General features: G+C 46.3%; 1 protein-coding gene across 1 annotated transcript in view; it reads right to left on the bottom strand.

Annotated features, from left to right (window-relative positions):
- LOC137340822 (dynein axonemal assembly factor 8) overlaps positions 1-16,633 on the bottom strand; it is a 42,816-nt gene extending 26,183 nt beyond the window's left edge. The window contains exons 1-10 of the mRNA XM_068003624.1: positions 16,446-16,633; positions 14,869-14,979; positions 13,136-13,759; positions 12,088-12,193; positions 8,197-8,383; positions 6,407-6,574; positions 5,269-5,364; positions 4,325-4,705; positions 2,825-2,999; positions 202-390 (exon numbers count right to left, since the gene is read on the bottom strand). Coding sequence (XP_067859725.1) covers positions 202-390; positions 2,825-2,999; positions 4,325-4,705; positions 5,269-5,364; positions 6,407-6,574; positions 8,197-8,383; positions 12,088-12,193; positions 13,136-13,759; positions 14,869-14,979; positions 16,446-16,616 — 2,208 coding nt within the window. The 5' untranslated portion in view covers positions 16,617-16,633. The remainder of the gene's footprint in view (positions 1-201; positions 391-2,824; positions 3,000-4,324; positions 4,706-5,268; positions 5,365-6,406; positions 6,575-8,196; positions 8,384-12,087; positions 12,194-13,135; positions 13,760-14,868; positions 14,980-16,445) is intronic.
- Positions 16,634-17,304: the final 671 nt, after the last annotated feature.

A 17,304-nucleotide genomic window follows, 5' to 3' on the forward strand; every position in this document is an offset into this window, starting at 1 on the left:
CAGATAGTCATCAACTTGCAGTCAGCTATCAACTACACACCCGTATTAAAGCACTCCTGTCCTGGTGGTGTGAAAGAAAATAAAGTTAAGGCTGTGTCTATGTGGAGACCTCAACCCCTGGTCTACATGCCACATCTGTGTAAACAGTCAGCTCATGAATGCTGGCTGTATCTGATCGTTCTATCTCAGCCATAAACTCACCAGAGAAAGAAACCACGACACCAGTGCGTTATATAAGTTGGATGTGTTCACTGCACTGTTCAACAAGTGGCTGGTCTGCTGTCCACTAGTCACAAGTTGCCCACAGCTGGAGAGATGGACAGTCAGTAGAAGCATGTCACTTCTTCCTTTCTGTAGTAAAGTGCTGATGTTGGGCAAATAGGAGGCCTCCTGAAAACAAAGAAGAGAATGAAGCAGTAGTCACCTAGCTTCACCATGGTCTTCCTCAGTCTTTAAATGGAATTCATCCAACATACCAACTGATAGCCCAGTTATCCAAAAGGAGAAGATGATTCAGTAAGACTGCAGCCACATATCTCACACAGAAGGGGTGATTTTAAACCCCAAGAACGGGCGGGTTGGGGGCGGGTGGGAGTTGAAAATAGTTGTTTTTTTGGTTCCCAACCGTGACCCGGCTTTATTTCCGGGTTTAATGTCGGCACGTAAAAGTACAGGCTTCCCACTGGGAATGCAAAGTCCGAAAATGTTGCGGTTGCGACCCAAAAAAACAACTATTTTCAACTCCCACCCGCCCCCAACCCACCCGTTCTTGGGTTTAAAATCACCCCCAGTATCTCTGTCCCCACACTGTCACCGTCTAATTCATAGAATCATAGAATGGTTACAGCACGGAAGGAGGCCATTCAGCCCATCGAGTCTGTGCCGGCTCTCTGCAACAGCAATCCAGCTAGTCCCACTCCCCCACCCTTTCCCCGTAGCCCTGCAAATTTTTTTCCCTTCAAGTACTTACCCAATTCCCTTTTGAAGGCCATGATTGAATCTGCTTCCACCACCCCCTCGGGCAGTGCATTCCAGATCCTAACCACTCGCTGCATAAAAAAGTTTTTCCTCATGTCGCCTTTGGTTCTTTTGCCAATCACCTTAAATCTGTGTCCTCTGGTTCTTGACCCTTACGAACATACGAATTAAGAGCAGGAGTAGGCCATTCGGCCCCTCGAGCCTGCTCTGCCATTTGATAAGATCATGGCTGATCTGATGGTGACCTCAACCCTACTTTCCCGTCTACCTACTATAACCTTTGACTCCCTTGTTAATCAGGAATCTATCTAACTCAGCCTTAAAAATATTCAATGACCCTGCCTCCACCGCTCTCTGGGGAAGGGAGTTCCACAGACTCACGACCCTCAGAGAAAAAATTTCTCCTCATCTCCATCTTAAATGGGGGACCCCTTATTTTTAAACTGTGGCCCCTAGTTCTAGTCTCTCCCACAAGGGGAAACATCCTCTCAGCATCTACCTCTTCAAGTCCCCTCAGGATCTTCTATGTTTCAATAAGATCACCTCTCATTCTTCTAAACTCCAATGTATACAGGCCCAACTTGTCCAACCTTTCCTCATAAGATAACCCCCTCATCCCAGGAATCAGTCGAGTGAACCTTCTCTGAACCGCCTCTAAACCAGAAGCAATTATGTCCTTTCTTAAATAAGGAGACCAAAACTGCACACAGTATTCTAGATGTGGTCTCACCAATGTCCTGTACAACTGTAGCAAAGAAGAGGCTCTGTAAACATCCCCATCCTCAATGATGGTGGAGTCCAGCACGTGAGTGCAAAAGACAAGGCTGAAGCGTTTGCAACCATCTTCAGCCAGAAGTGCCGAGTAGATGATCCATCTCTGCCTCCTCCCGATATCCCCATCATCACAGGAGCCAGTCTTCAGCCAATTCGATTCACTCCACATGATACCAAGAAACGGCTGAGTGCACTGGATACAACAAGGACTATGGACCCCGACAACATCCCGGCTGTAGTGCTGAAGACTTGTGCTCCAGAACTAGCCGCGCCTCTAGCAAAACTGTTCCACTACAGCTACAACACAGGCATCTATCCAACAATGTGGAAAATTGCCCAGGTATGTCCTGTCCACAAAAAGCAGGACAAATCCAATCCGGCCAATTACCGCCCCATCAGTCTACTCTCAATCATCAGCAAAGTGATGGAAGGTGTCGTCGACAGTGCTATCAAGCGGCACTTACTCACCAATAACTTGCTCATCGATGCTCAGTGTGGGTTCCACCAGGACCACTAGGCTCCAGACCTCATTACAGCCTTGGTTCAAACGTGGTCAAAACAGCTGAATTCCAGAGGTGAGGTGAGGTGAGAGTAACTGCCCTTGACATCAAGGCAGCATTTGACCAAGTGTGGCACCAAGGAGCCCTAGTAAAATTAAAGTCAATGGGAATCAGGGGGAAAACTCTCCAGCGGCTGGAGTCATACCTAACACAAAGGAAGATTGGAGTGGCTGTTGGAGGCCAATCATCTCAGCCTCACACAGTATCTCTGTTTCAGCCCCACCTCCAGATGATGCATTCACTGACAGTTACAAAGGCTCCGCACTATAAATGGAAACAGAGGAAATCCCATTTCTTGTTTCATTTTCCTTCCTACACCTGCACTTTGGGTGAAAAAGCTGCAAGATAGAGGAATCCTCAGAGCAGTGGGAGTGCAGTACTCCGGCTACATAGATACGTTCTCAATAGCAATGAGCGCTGACAGGCCTCAATAAAAAGGGGCTGAGTGGGTGTAAACAATACGAATGAAAGGAGCTCACAGGCTTTCCCTGCGCCTTGGTGTCCGCACTAACCATGTTGAAGAGGAGTGGTGTTCCCTCTGCAGCACACTGTTTCCCCGTCACGGATCTCAGCGGCTTCAGGCTGTCGAGCTGCCTGTGTAGTCGTTGCCGGCTCTGCTGCTCCTTCCTGCATCGCTCTCTCTGCTGTTGGTCATTCGGCTCCAGGCTGTGACTGGCACATGGATTACTGCTTGAAAATTAAATCAAAGGACCTTACAATAGGCAAGGAAATAATTCCATCCAATTTACTCAATAGCAGCAGTTAAATCTCATTATCACAAACTGCTGGGAAAGGAGTTCCTATCAGGAATTCATCTTATTGAAGGTTAATCTCCACTGACTGGAATGTTACATTACTTGCCATAAATGTAGGTTGATTGTTCTTTCGACAAAGTTTTGCCTCCACTAATGAATGTGGTGTGGCAGAAAAATAATCACATTAGACACTGGCCCTTTAAAAAGTTCACACTCCGAGCGGTGATGTGATCTCTCCCCATTCTTCTGTATATAGGGCCTCGCTCTGTGCCAGGACATCATTCTTTGGGGGAGAAGGTACTGAGGTAACATGAGCACTGAAACATAAAACAATCTCTATCTTGTTACCGCCCACCACCCCCCCATGTGTTGGATGAGGACATGATCAGGCTCTGCTGTGATGGTCAGCCAAGCGTGAATAGCCACCCATCACTCACGGCCTAGACTGATGGCCTCTTGACTGAGGTATCAGAGGACTCCTGAAACCCACTGCACTGAACACCAACAAGTCACTATTTTCAGGAGAGGAGGAGGGAGAAAGGGGCAAGAAATTGGGGGCAAAGAAACAGCTTTTCAGTGAGGAGGTTACTGATTTGATGCATTAACTACAACCATAACAACTTGCATTTATACTGCGCCTTTAGCATAGAGTAACATCCAAAGGCACTTCACAGGTGGAAAAATGAATGCTAAGCCAAAGGAAGAGAGATTAGGAAGGGTGACTGAACACTTGGTCAAAGAGGTGGATTTTAAGGAGAGTTTTAAAGGAGGAGAGGGAGATTGAGATGCAGAGAGGTTTAGGAAAGGAATTCCAGAGCATGGGGCCTAAGTAGGTGAAAGCGCAGTGGTCATGAGCGAGGGACGATGCACAAGAGATGGAGTCCGAGAAACAGAGAGTTCTCTTAGGGGGTTAGAATCATAGAATCTTACAGCACAGGAGGAGGCCATTCAGTGCATCGTGCCTCTGCTGGCTCTTTGAAAGACCTATTAAATTAATCCCACTCTCCCACTCTTTCCCTATAGCCACTGAGGTTGTAGGGCTGGAGGGTGTTACAGAGATCAGAATAGGCAAGGCCATGAAGGGATTTAAAGTTAAGGATGAGAATTCTAAATTTGGGGTGTTGGGGAACCAACAGCCAATGTGGGTGAGCCAGGACAGGGGTGTTGGGCGAGCGGGTCTTGGCGTAGCATAGGAAAGAAGACAGGATATTGTTACAGTCTCTATTCACATTCACCCTCTCAAATATACGGCAGTACCTGTTTTCATTTGCAGGATATTGCTCCCGCTTAGGTAATGCTGGCTCACTCTGTCTGACAGCCTGTTCTATGACTTTTGAAGTAGAGTTTTTCAGTGCAGAAGCAGGTGTGAGGATCAGCTGGTCACCAGGTGGACTGAGCTCCTCCAGGGCTCCTCTCTCCGTGTTGGAGTCTGGAGTCATAGTCAGCTCACATTGCACACTGACAGGCTTCCTGCTTTCAGTTCTTACTTTTCTTCTCTTCCTCTGCACTGGTCTGGCCTCTTTGAAGGTTGTTCCTGCCTGCCCAGCACCACATCTAGAATCACTGACTGGCACTTTTGAGGGCTTGACAGTGGCTTTTCGCATTTGCCTCAGTAACATGCTTTTCCCTGTACAGTCACTGTGTGTGGTAGAAAAAATAATAGAATCACACACATGAATGGCAATAAAATCATGTGAATTGGGCACACAATTCTGCAACGTGTATACCTGTGATTTCCTGGTATGCTTACCCGCGATTGCCTGATATGGCAGCTGGCAGCCGGGGCTCCCCACTAGTAGTGCACATTCATAAATCAGGCCCTTATAGTTACCAGTGTATGTTGCCCTCTGTAAAAGTTGTCTAGTTCCCTTAAACTTCAGTACAAACTGGTATATATTTCAGTTTCAGGAAGAAAAATATTATTTAACACCCTCATTGGTGGCAAGCAGCATCATTGTGCTGTAACTTATATGGATATCACAGCAATCTGTGCCACGTGATGTGATCTTAGTCCCACAGGTAAATATGAACACATCGCAATTCATTCACACCACACCAGTCAACATACTTCAAACAAGTTCCTTCAGCTACTTCACCTCTAGTTTGATGGGACTAAAACTGAGCTGTATGAGCTCAAATCCCAAATATCCACTCAGGTAGCACGATTCTCATTCTCACACTAAACGGTTAATCTTTCTTACCCTGAGTCATTCTGTGGCTCCTCCTTCTGTTCTTGGTCACTGTTCTGGGCTGACATGCTGTCGTGGCTATCCTCTTCAAAGGATGAATCAGTAGAACTGTGTAAAGCAACAGATACGGGAACAGCAATTGGAGATAAGGATTCACCTTCGTACCCTCTGCCAGTCGGTGAAGATCCCTGGCAGCACCATGACTGTGGGAAATGAGTAAACATGCAGGCACGGTGATCAGGGCTCATGAACCCAGTAAATCCCACAGAAACCTGATAGGACACAGGTATTCACAGCTCCTGAGATTGCACACTGAGGGGATGAAATGACGACTCTACCTTGGCTAAGCTTTCTTTGCTTTGGGCTTGATATATGGGTGGTTCTGTAATCCTGCCCTCCCGGTGCGGAGAGTATTCACAGGGAGCGTAGTTCAGGAAAACACATGCCTGCAAATTCTCCCTGTTTGGCAGTGCTGGCTCATGGATAACCTGTTACTTACATCAGTAACATCGTGGACACTTCGGAAGGAAATGGACCATTTTCTCAATGCTGTTGAGCTATGAGGGGAAACAATGCTTGTAAACTACTTGTGATTTGGAGATGCCGGTGATGGACTGGGGTGGACAAATGTAAGGAACCTTACAACACCAGGTTATAGTCCAACAGTTTTATTTGAAAATCACAAGCTTTCGAAGCTTACCTCCTTCGTCAGGTGAGTGAGTGAGTGACTCACTCACTCACCTGACGAAGGAGGTAAGCTCCGAAAGCTTGTGATTTTCAAATAAAACTGTTGGACTATAACCTGGTGTTGTAAGATTCCTTACATTTGTAAACTACTTAAGTAGGCTTACGTCTCCCACATCTGTCACTTTACACCATCATCCCACATCTGTCACATCACACCATCGTCATATCACACCATCGTCTCCCACATCTGTCATGAAACAAGCACTCCAGCCACACTCCATTTGTACAGGTGGCAGAAGTCAAGTCTTATGTTGCACTGTTCAGAATTCACAGAGTGTGCAGCCCATCTACACAAGAACCTTTTTGCAGCGAGAAACAATACAGCAAACCTGTAACTTAGCATCCACTGAACACTTCTTATAAACTACTTTACAGCATGTCACCTAGGATTACTGTCCATTACCTTTCATTTTGCAGACATGTGAGCTTTTGCTGTCTGTCTCTGCAGCCAGCCTGTGATGTGCTTTCCTGCTCCCAGTTCCGTAGGTCAATGAAAACAGTTTTAGGTTCAGAAGCATTTTTCAGTGTCAGGTTTTCTGCCATCCCCCAGGTACATGTGTCTTCTTCAGGACTGAGAGCATGAAACGAGGGAACAAGAAAGATTAACAAGGCTATCGTTTAACAAAAAAGATTAATAGGGTTTTGTTTAACTGCCGTCTGAAACTCACCAGGAGCTGAATTTAATATTAAATATTGAGAAATGTACTTAAAGAATGAAACTAAGAGCTGGGTAGCTGTACCTCTGCAGATCTAGTCTGACAATTGGAGATCAGCTTCGGATGATATTCTCAGCCCGCTTGTATGTGGTGAGGCGAGATTGAGGGTCTGGGGTTGGATCAGCGGTGGAGGAAGTGAACTAGTCGGGACACGGTCCCACTACTGAAACGGTCAAGTAGACAACCAGATTGATTGACCGAGGAGTCCTGTAGAGGTACACACAAAGTGGGCCCCAGTAGGAGATACTCACAAAGTGGGCCCCAGTAGGAGATACTCACAAAGTGGGCCCCAGTAGGAGATACTCACAAAGTGGGCCCCAGTAGGAGATACTCACAAAGTGGGCCCCAGTAGGAGATACTCACAAAGTGGGCCCCAGTAGGAGATACTCACAAAGTGGGCCCCAGTAGGAGATACTCACAAAGTGGGCCCCAGTAGGAGATACACAGGTGGGCCCCAGTAGGAGATACTCAGGTGGGCCCCAGTAGGAGATACACAGGTGGGCCCCAGTAGGAGATACACAGGTGGGCCCCAGTAGGAGATACACAGGTGGGCCCCAGTAGGAGATACACAGGTGGGCCACCCTGCCCTGCCCTCGCAAGCAAGGATGTGGTGTGAGAACAAACCAAATGCGAATCCTTCAATACATATGCTCCAATTATTAAATATTCCAACAATTCAAATCTCAATGATAAATAAAAAGTGCTTATATCAAAACCAAATTACCAGATAACAGTACACCACAACATACCGTGAGATATCAAATACACCACGGTATTGTAAATTATTAATTACACTGCCGTATACCAAATACGACACAATATATCATGAGTTATCAAATACACTGCGGTATACCATGAAACAACAAATACACCTCCTATGTAGATCTGATATAATGGCTGGACATTTCCTTGGAGTTGCTCTTTTCCCTGCCATCATAACAGACGGAAATGCAGTTTCCACCAGTGACTGCACTTCAAAGCAATTCATTGAATATCAAACATTTGGGGCTGTTTCTAAGAGAAATGATCAGGTGCTCTATAAAAACAATCTGTCTTTCAGAACATCATGAATGTAAAAGATCCCATGGCACTATCCAAGGAGGAGGAGGTGTCCTGCCCGACACTCCTCCCTCAACCAACATCACCAAAAACAGATTTGTTTGTCATTCTTCTCATGTGCTGTTTGGAAGAGCTTGCAGTGTGGAAATCAGTCGCTGTGTTAGTCTACAAAACTACTCTGAACATCAAAACTCATTAATTGACAGTAAGGTTCTTTGGGATATCCTGAAAACACGATAAGGCAGCATATAAACAGAAGTTCTTTAGTTACATATCTTAATCATTAATGACCGTCAGTGTTTTGTTTCTGATTCCCATTCTCCGATTTTAAATTAAAAGCACATTTGCTGAAATCATATTTTGAATAAATTAAACATAATTTATACAACACATTATTAAACACAAGCTTGTTTTATACCTCAGGAAGTGTTTGAGGCCATCGGCTCTGCCTCCAGTAAGCTTGGTCCACCTCTCCCTGTCGGACTGGTACACTTCATTACACACTGGCGTTTCGTTTTTCAACGTGACAGCTCCTCCTGACTGCTTGACACACAGCAAGGTGAGCTGTTCCATAAGACTCTGCTCACTAATAGCACGAGAAGGTACTGCATAGCAAAGTAAGAAGACTCACAGTGAAATCTGCTCTTACACTATGTGCAGATCTGCATTTCCTTTGACACAACAGAGGCAATTTTAACCTAACCCGCCCGTCAGGAAACTGACGAGATGGGGTGGAATGCGGGCTTTACACCCGCCTGGTTTTACTCTCTATTGATGTCAGTGGAGAGCAATATCAGGCGAGGTGTAAAACCGACATACCACTCTATCCTGTGGGTTTCCCGCCCGGCAAGTTAGGTATAAAGGCCAGGTAAGGTACAACTCTGAGACACAATGAACCAGTACAGTACACAGCCCCATTAGTGTACGGTTCTTTATAGCTTAGAACTGAGGGACGCTCTGTATTCTTAGTGGTAACCAAGTACCTGCAGGTACCCACCAAATGTTCTCACTGATTTACCCACTGTAAAGTTACAATGAAAGTCATAATGCTTGTTACATAAAAACATAGGAGCAGGAGCGGGCCAAACGGCCCCTCGAGCCTGCTTCGCCATTCAATCAGATCATGGCTGATCTTCGACCTCAACTCCACTTTCCTGCCCGATCCCCGTTTCCCTTGATTCCCCCAGAGTCCAAAAATCTATTGATCTCAGCTTTGAATATACTCAACAACTGAGCATTCACAGCCCTCTGGGGTTGAGAATTCCAAAGATTTACAACCCTCTGAATGAAGAAATTTCTCCTCATCTCAGTCCTAAATGTCTGACCGCTTATCCTGAGACTATGCCCCCTAGTTCTAGACTCTCCAGCCGGGGAAACACCCTCTCAGCATCTACCCTGCAGAATCTTATATGTTTCAATGAGATCACCTCTCATCCCTGTAAACTCCAGAGAGTATAGGCCCATTCTACTCAATGTTATAGACCTAAAAGAAATCAGCCATGTATCTTCAACATGCAGCAAGCCAACTGTACTCTATCTAAACGTCTGGGATGAAGACATATTACAAGGGATGTAACGGCATACTTGCATTGGAGGCAGTTCAGAGAAGTTTCACTAGGTTGATTCCGGGTATGGAAGGGTTGTCTTATGAGGAAAGATTGAACAGGTTGGGTCTATACTCATTGGAGTTTAGAAGAATGAGAGGAGATCTTATTGAAACATACAAGATTCTGAGGGGACTCGGTAAGGTAGATGCTGAGAGGATGTTACCCCTCATGGGGGAATCTAAAACCAGGGGGCATAGTCTCAGAATAAGGGGTCGCCCGTTTAAGATGGAAATGAGGAGGAATTTCTTCTCTCAGAGGGTCGTGAACCTTTGAAATTCTTTACCCCAAAAAGCTGTGGAGGCTGAGTCATTGAATACATTCAAGGCTGAGTTAGACAAAGTTTTGATCAGCAAGGGAGTCAAAGGATATGGGGAAAAGGCAGGAAAGTGGAGTTGAGGTAAAAATCAGATCAGCCATGGTCTCATTGAATGGCACAGCAGGCTCGAGGGGCCGAATGGCCTACTCCTGCTCCTATCTCTTATGGTCTTATGGAAGCAATAGCCTGTACCTGACTCAGTCAATTACAGCCTTGGTCCAAACATGGACAAAAGAGCTGAATTCCAGAGGTGAGGTGAGAATGACTGCCCTTGACATCAAGGCAGTATTTGACCGAGTGTGGCATTAAGGAACCCTGGTAAAATTGAAGTCAATGGGAATCAGGGGGAAAGCACTCCATTGGCTGGAGTCATAGCTAGCACAAAGTAAGATGGTAGTGGTTGTTGGAGGCCAATCATCTCAGCCCCAGGACATTGCTGCAGGAGCTCCTCAGGGCAGTATCCTAGGCCCAACCATCTTCAGCTGCTTCATCAATGACCTTCCCTCCATCGTAAGGTCAGAAATGGGGATGTTCGCTGATGATTAGTGTTCAGTTCCATTCGCAACCCCTCAGATAATGAAGCAGTCCATGCCCGCACGCAGCAAGACCTGAACATCCAGGCTTGGGTTGATAAGTGGCAAGTAACATTCGCACCAGACAAGTGCCAGGCAATGACCATCTCCAACAAGGGAGTCTAACCACCTCCCCTCGACATTCAACCGCATTACCATAGCCAAATTCCCCACCATCAACCTCCTGGGGGTCACCACTGACCAGAAATTGGACCAGCCACATAAATACTGTGGTTACAAAAGCAGGTCAAAGGCTGGGTATTCTGCGGCAAGTGACTCACCTCCTGACTCCCCAAAGCCTTTCCACCATCTACAAGGCAAAAGTCAGGAGTGTGATGGAATACTCTCCACTTGCCTGGATGGGAGCAGCTCCAACAACACTCAATAAGTTCGACACCATCCAGGGCAAAGCAGCCCGCTTGATTGGCACCACATCCATCACCTTAAACATTCACTCCCTTCACCACCAGCGGACCGTGGCTGCAGTGTGTACCATCCACAGGATGCACTGCAGCAACTCGCCAAGACTTCTTCGACAGCACCTCCCAAACCTGCGACCTCTACCACCTAGAAGGACAAGGGCAGCAGGCACATGGGAACACCACCACCTGCACGTTCCCCTCCAAGTCACACACCGTTCTGACTTAGAAAAATATATCGCCGTTCCTTCATCGTCGCTGGGTCAAAATCCTGGAACTCCCTACCCAACAGCACTGCGGGAGTACCTTCACTACATGGACTGCGGCGGTTCAAGTAGGCGGCTCACCACCACCTTCTCAAGGGCAATTAGGGATGGGCAATAAATGCTGGCCTGCCAGTGACGCCCACATCTCACGAATGAATTTAAAAAATCCCAGAGCCGAGACTACCCAACACTCATACTGGACGCTTGAAGTAGAAAAGTGTTTCACTCCTCACCGTAATCAGCACATTCACCAGAAACATTAAAATAAAAACCCCAATTTATGATAAATTCACCTAACTACTGCTGCCTCCTTCAGGTTGCTTCTCAAGCTCAGACTTGCAGCTGAGCACAGTCCCTGATGTGGAGGATCCGGGGAAACTGCCCACATCCAGCACAGGGTGAACCACTGGGAAAAAGTTTCTACTTTTAAAAATGTTTCATTGCAATTTTTCTTTGGTTGCAATACGCTGACATATATCGTGATCTTCACGTACAGTGGAGATGGTACACCGTGCTACAGAATGGCTAGGCTTTCACACCACCCTGGAGACCAACTCCAGGGACCGGCACTGGTGGTAAGAGTGCACTGATGTGCTTGCCACTGTGTCAGTGTATGCTGGGTTTCTGTCCTGCCATCAAAGCTTTGGGGTATTCCTAGTCAGGTGAAGTGCAGCTTGGTGTCTGAGCTATGTGGGGAGTGCTATTCCCTCCAACACTCTAAGATGGATTGTACCTTCCTGTTGTTGGCTTATTTTGGCAGTGTTACTGAGTACAGTCACAGGCCAAATCTTCCCACAGCAAAGAAACATGATGGTGAATGCCCAGACATTTCTGAGCTCCTGGCTGGAGGAGGCTACATTGTAATGAGTGTCCCAAACACCCCAGCTTCCTGCTGTAGGGAGATCTATGAAGGCCATCCTAAACTCTTTGATCCTGGTGAGGAGGATCTGTGGGGAGAACCTTTCCCCAACCCCTAGACTGTCTCACTCTCATGAATGCAGCTCTGACTATCCCATCCCATGGTTGAAGGAAAACTGTGTAGTGGTGAACTGATTGCCAAAGGCAATGGGGAGAGAGCAAACAGTTAATAGATTGTAACTAACGGAATGAGAATGCTATCTCTGCTTACCTGAAGCAAAGCAAGTGCTATTCACGGTGTTCTCTAAATCACTACTGCTGTCTTCCACCTGTTGCAGACTCTGTAGGATCCCATCCAAGTCTACTTGGTCTATACACTACAAACAAGTTCAACAGCAACTGGAGGTCAGCTTGTCAGCTCACACAAAATATTATCTGAGATTTAAAATTAAATGAGAGCATCTGTTTAAAGAAGACAGTTCATTTGGCTGCCAAGGGCAGCTTTCAGTGGTTGAGGACACACATTAGGAAGACCAAGATCTTTGTCTTGTTACAATGACACTGGTGCCGATGGATGGGGCTGGAGCAGAGAAGACCACTTCAGAGATCACCAAGCTCTGTTGGTCGAGGTGAGGAGATCAGCTGAACACCAGTCAGAGGGCTGGATGCTCTGGTCACTCATTTGTTGGGTAGCACCAGCCCAGTAGATAAACCTAAAGGTCAAGGTCATTGTTGACCGGTACTGGAGGAAGCTGTGTGGGACCAGAAGTGCCCGGACTCCTCCTCTCTGGCCATTTGAGCCAACACACTGCTCAGAAAATGCATCCTTAAGGGGACGTTACAGAGAATGATTCATGCCACCTCTTAATTCATATCTGACCTTTGTGTTCAAGCACACTGTACCAGACAGAGTGAGTGAGTGTGCATGTGTGTGAGAGAGAGAGAAGCAGACAGATAGACAGACAGATAAAGACTCACAAAGACACTCCCGAAGACAGTGGGAGTTTGGATTCATCTTTGACAGTAACCCAAAATGTGGAAGCTGTAAAATTTAGAGTAAGAAGAGTAGAAAGAACTAAAAAACGTAACAGGCCCCCTAATCCCTTTACTATCTAGTCAGGATCTCACTCAAAGAAGAAACGGTATTACCCTGTTCCAATCAGATAGATGAAACCTTTAGTCTCTCCAAGTTTAATTTGGTCCAGATCCCAAAAGGTAACTGGTCAGTATTCTAACTCTACACCACTCTGCCCTCTTCTGGAACATCTTAAGGAAGCACTTGTGTCTTTAGCAGAAGAGGAGAATGTTTATCAGCTCACCTCTAAAGAGAGTATAGGTGTTCTGTGAGTGTGTCGTCCGACAGACGTTGACTCCTCTCTGCTTAGCCCTTCCCTTGACACTTGTTTATGTTCCTTGTCTCTTTTGGAATTCATTAAGTGCCTTTCAGTAGTTTTTGCCTTGTCCAGGATAGTCTCTGGGGTGATTTCTGGGATATTTTGCATGAAGTCCTTTGCAGTTGTTAATTCTGAAAGTCCAGCTGTTGCTGTGATTGGGATAGACCAGTAATCTAAATTCCCATCTCCACTGGCTTGGCACCTTAGGCTTTTCTGTTCCTTATTACTAATAACTTTTTGTGTTATGGATGAATGCGGGTCTCCACCACCTTTATTTCCCAGATCCACAAGGTGCTCCTTTTTACCAGGCCTCGATTCTGTTTTTAGGTCCAGTGAGTTCTCACTCTCACCAGTGATAAAAGCTGCTGATAGTCCCAGTGATTCAACACTTAAAGTACCAGCTTCACCCTCCGTACATTTATCAGTAGTGTTTGAATTTTCCAAATGCTTGGAATTCTCACTCCTAAAGTCCTCATGAACATCAGACGGTCTTTGCCTGTACTCTTGTGCCCAAGCCTCACGTGGGCATCTTGCAGATTCCAACATTTCCTGTGGACATTCAGAAACCATTGACACCAAAATGGACATTCAACGTTTTGAGAGCTAAGACTTTGAGGAGAGAGGTAGAGAAAAACACTTAAAAAACAATCGATAGGATGAGAAGCCTCACTATGAACACGGGTCGGAGATAGAGCCATGACACTGTAATAAACAATTCTGCATCCTGCATTTGTGTCTAGCAGGCTCTGCACCAACACTGGAACCTTGCACTTTCTGTCCTACATATAAAGTATAGTGAGTCAGATGTTCTTTTATCCAGAAGATTCTGCAATTCCTCTCCCATCCTGCCTTGCAGAATGGTGTATGGCCGATTTTATTTAAGCCTGAAAAGTTCCGCTTATCCCAATTTCTTTGTGTTATTCATAGAGGCAGTGCACAATGCTGACATTGAACTTGACTATAGAAGGGCTGGAGATGAACTATTACAAAATTGGTCCAAATGAAGCGAGAACAATTGGGAGCACCAATACATGCTGCCATGGAGAGGGGACAGATGGGGGGGGTGTTTACTCGCTCAGCTATCAGTCCGCGGGGCTGAGCAGAGCCCAGGCCATTCAGAGAGAGAGAGAGACACATCACTGGACTGCTCTCATACCACTTGTAACGGCAGCTCATGGACAGGGTGATGTAACGCAGCCTCAGCGGTGCATTCATTTTAATTAATAAATTAAATGGCTTGTAACAGGTTTAGTTTGTTGTTAGGTTGCTTTACTGACTAAAATACAAAGAAAATCAGCACAATACACTTCAACACGCGGACTATAGCGCGTATACCTCAACGCGCGGACTATGGCGCGTATACCTCAACGCGCGGACTATGGCGCGTATACCTCAACGCGCGGACTATAGCGCGTATACTTCAAATCAATGCAGTGTTGGCCCAGATGGAGAGTTGCGAAACTGATGCCCCATCACGGGCAGGTGAACAGAATCGTCTCAAGGGGAAATCAGTTCAAGTTGAATCAGAGCTGAGGCAATGTCTGCAATGAAAATCCTAAACCAGATTCTAGCGTAAAATAAAATGGAGCAGAGCAGAGGCAGCGTGATACTGCAGGATGTTAAGGGAATGTTATACATGTTGAACAATTGGATTTTACCTCAAGAATTGGGTCATCGAGGGATAACTCTCTCAAGTCTTCCGGCAGGTATGAAAGTAGCCCTGTGGTGCCACGCTGGAAAATAGCAACTTCACCATCTTCTGAACCCGACTGTGCAAAAAACAGATACAGAACATGAGGATTTAGATCTGATTGCAGTAAGGGTGAAGAATAAGAGAGCTGGGCTCATGTGTGGGGTACTTCATATTTATGTTCACAAGTGATATCAGGGGTTACAGGTCTGAGGAACCAAAGCAGGAAATGGTTAAAGTGAAGGACACTATGCAAGTCAGGACCAACATTGGGGCTTGCTGCTGCTCAAACCCTCAACTCGACTAGTCTATTCCAATGCTCTCCTGGCCAGCCTCCCATCTTCCACCCTCCATAAACTCCAGCTCATCCAAAACTCTGCTGCCCGTATCCTAACTCGCGCCAGGTCCCGTTCTCCCATCACCCCTGTGCTCACTGACCTACATTGGCTCCCAATCTGGGAACGCTTCGATTTTAAAATTCTCGTCCCTCTCCCACTAGACTCTCACTCTATACTCTTCCCCCCCCTTTCACTCTCCCACAGGCTCTCACTCTATGCTCATCCCCCGTTTCACTCTCCCACAAGACTCTCACTCTATGCTCATCCCCCCTTTCACTCTCCCACTAGACTCTCACTCTATGCTCATCCCTCCTTTCACTCTCCCACTAGACTCTCACTCTATGCTCATCCCCCCTTTCACTCTCCCACTAGACTCTCACTCTATGCTCACCCCCCTTTCACTCTCCCACAGGCTCTCACTCTATACTCTTCCCCCCTTTCACTCTCACTCTATACTCATCCCCCTTTCACTCTCCCACTAGACTCTCACTCTATACTCTTCCCCCCTTTCACTCTCACTCTATACTCATCCCCCTTTCACTCTCCCACTAGACTCTCACTCTATACTCTTCCCCCCTTTCACTCTCCCACAGGCTCTCACTCTATGCTCATCCCCCCTTTCACTCTCCCACAAGGCTCTCACTCTATGCTCACCCCTCCTTTCACTCTCCCACAAGGCTCTCACTCTATGCTCATCCCCCCTTTCACTCTCCCACAAGGCTCTCACTCTATGCTCACCCCTCCTTTCACTCTCCCACAAGGCTCTCACTCTATGCTCACCCACCTCCCGCTAGGATCTCACTCTATACTTTTCCCCCTTCCACTGCTCCCTCATCATCTCTTTCAGCCTCTTTCTGCCTTTTGCTGAACTTTCTCATAAGAAAGCTGAAGCGATGAACACAGGATGCTCATCGCAGTGGCCGAACCTGTTCTGCACAGTTTGGGTGAATGGAAGTACCTGTTGTAGTATGGTCGCCCACTCCAGGACAGGAGCCTTTACACTTGAGCTGAAATGTTCCGCCACACCAGCAGCGAGCTATCTCATCCACCGCCAGGGCACATCTGGAAATCACAGATGCACTGCCAACTGTCCTATTACCTGCTGGTGACGTCTGAGGTATCTCACCATCAGTGCGGGCTCAAGGAATTCAATCCTATATTTAATAAGGAGCATGATTAACTGTGGTATTCCAAAGCTGAGACTTACTGATGAAAAGTCTGAATCCAGGGAGGGGAGTTCATCCTTAACGTAAGCAAATATCATATCCCAGTATGATTTGCGATTATCGTGAGCAGTAGTTAAGCTGTCATATGTTCTCCGAAGTTCACAGCTGTCTTCATCACCCTGTGCTGATTTCTGATTATTATTTGAAGTCATCTTTATTCAGGGTCTTGCTTCCTCATGTAGTAGGAATCTGAAAACACAAACAATTAAATGGTTTGGATCATTTACATTACTTGATGATTGATCCTTACAATCATTAGATGACACGCCCACAGGCTCTCCCGCCAGTCAGACTGTGGAAAATGCACGAAAGGAAAGATCATTCCACATCAGATGTGTTCTTTTTATCCTACAAAACAATTCCAGTTAGAGGAGCCTATGTTACAGAGAAGCTAACTGACACCCAATGGAATGAGAAAATGTATCAGGAAAGAGGATTAAAATGGCAGCAAAGGAATATACGAACTGAAGGAGCCCATTCAGCCTGTTCAATCATTCAACTAGATCACGGCTGATCTACACCTCAACCCCATTTACCCACCTTTGCTCCATATCCCTTGATACCCTTACCCATCAAAAATCTATCAATCTCAGTCTTGAAAATTTCAATTCACTCAGCATCCACGGGCTTTTGGGGGTAAAGTTTTTCAGAGTTCCACAACCCTTTGTGTGAAAACGCAAAATAAAGTTCACCTCCCACTACTGAAACTGTTCACAATGAGGCATTTCCCGTCTAATGACAGGAAAGTGCGTCCACCTGTGATTCCCCATGACTGAGTTAGCAATCTCCCTGTGTGAGGTGTCACACGGCGACCTGACACTTCTTCAGAGGGAGGGGGAG

Source organism: Heptranchias perlo, chromosome 22 (genome assembly GCF_035084215.1).
Source record: "Heptranchias perlo isolate sHepPer1 chromosome 22, sHepPer1.hap1, whole genome shotgun sequence".
Classification (NCBI taxonomy): domain Eukaryota; kingdom Metazoa; phylum Chordata; class Chondrichthyes; order Hexanchiformes; family Hexanchidae; genus Heptranchias; species Heptranchias perlo.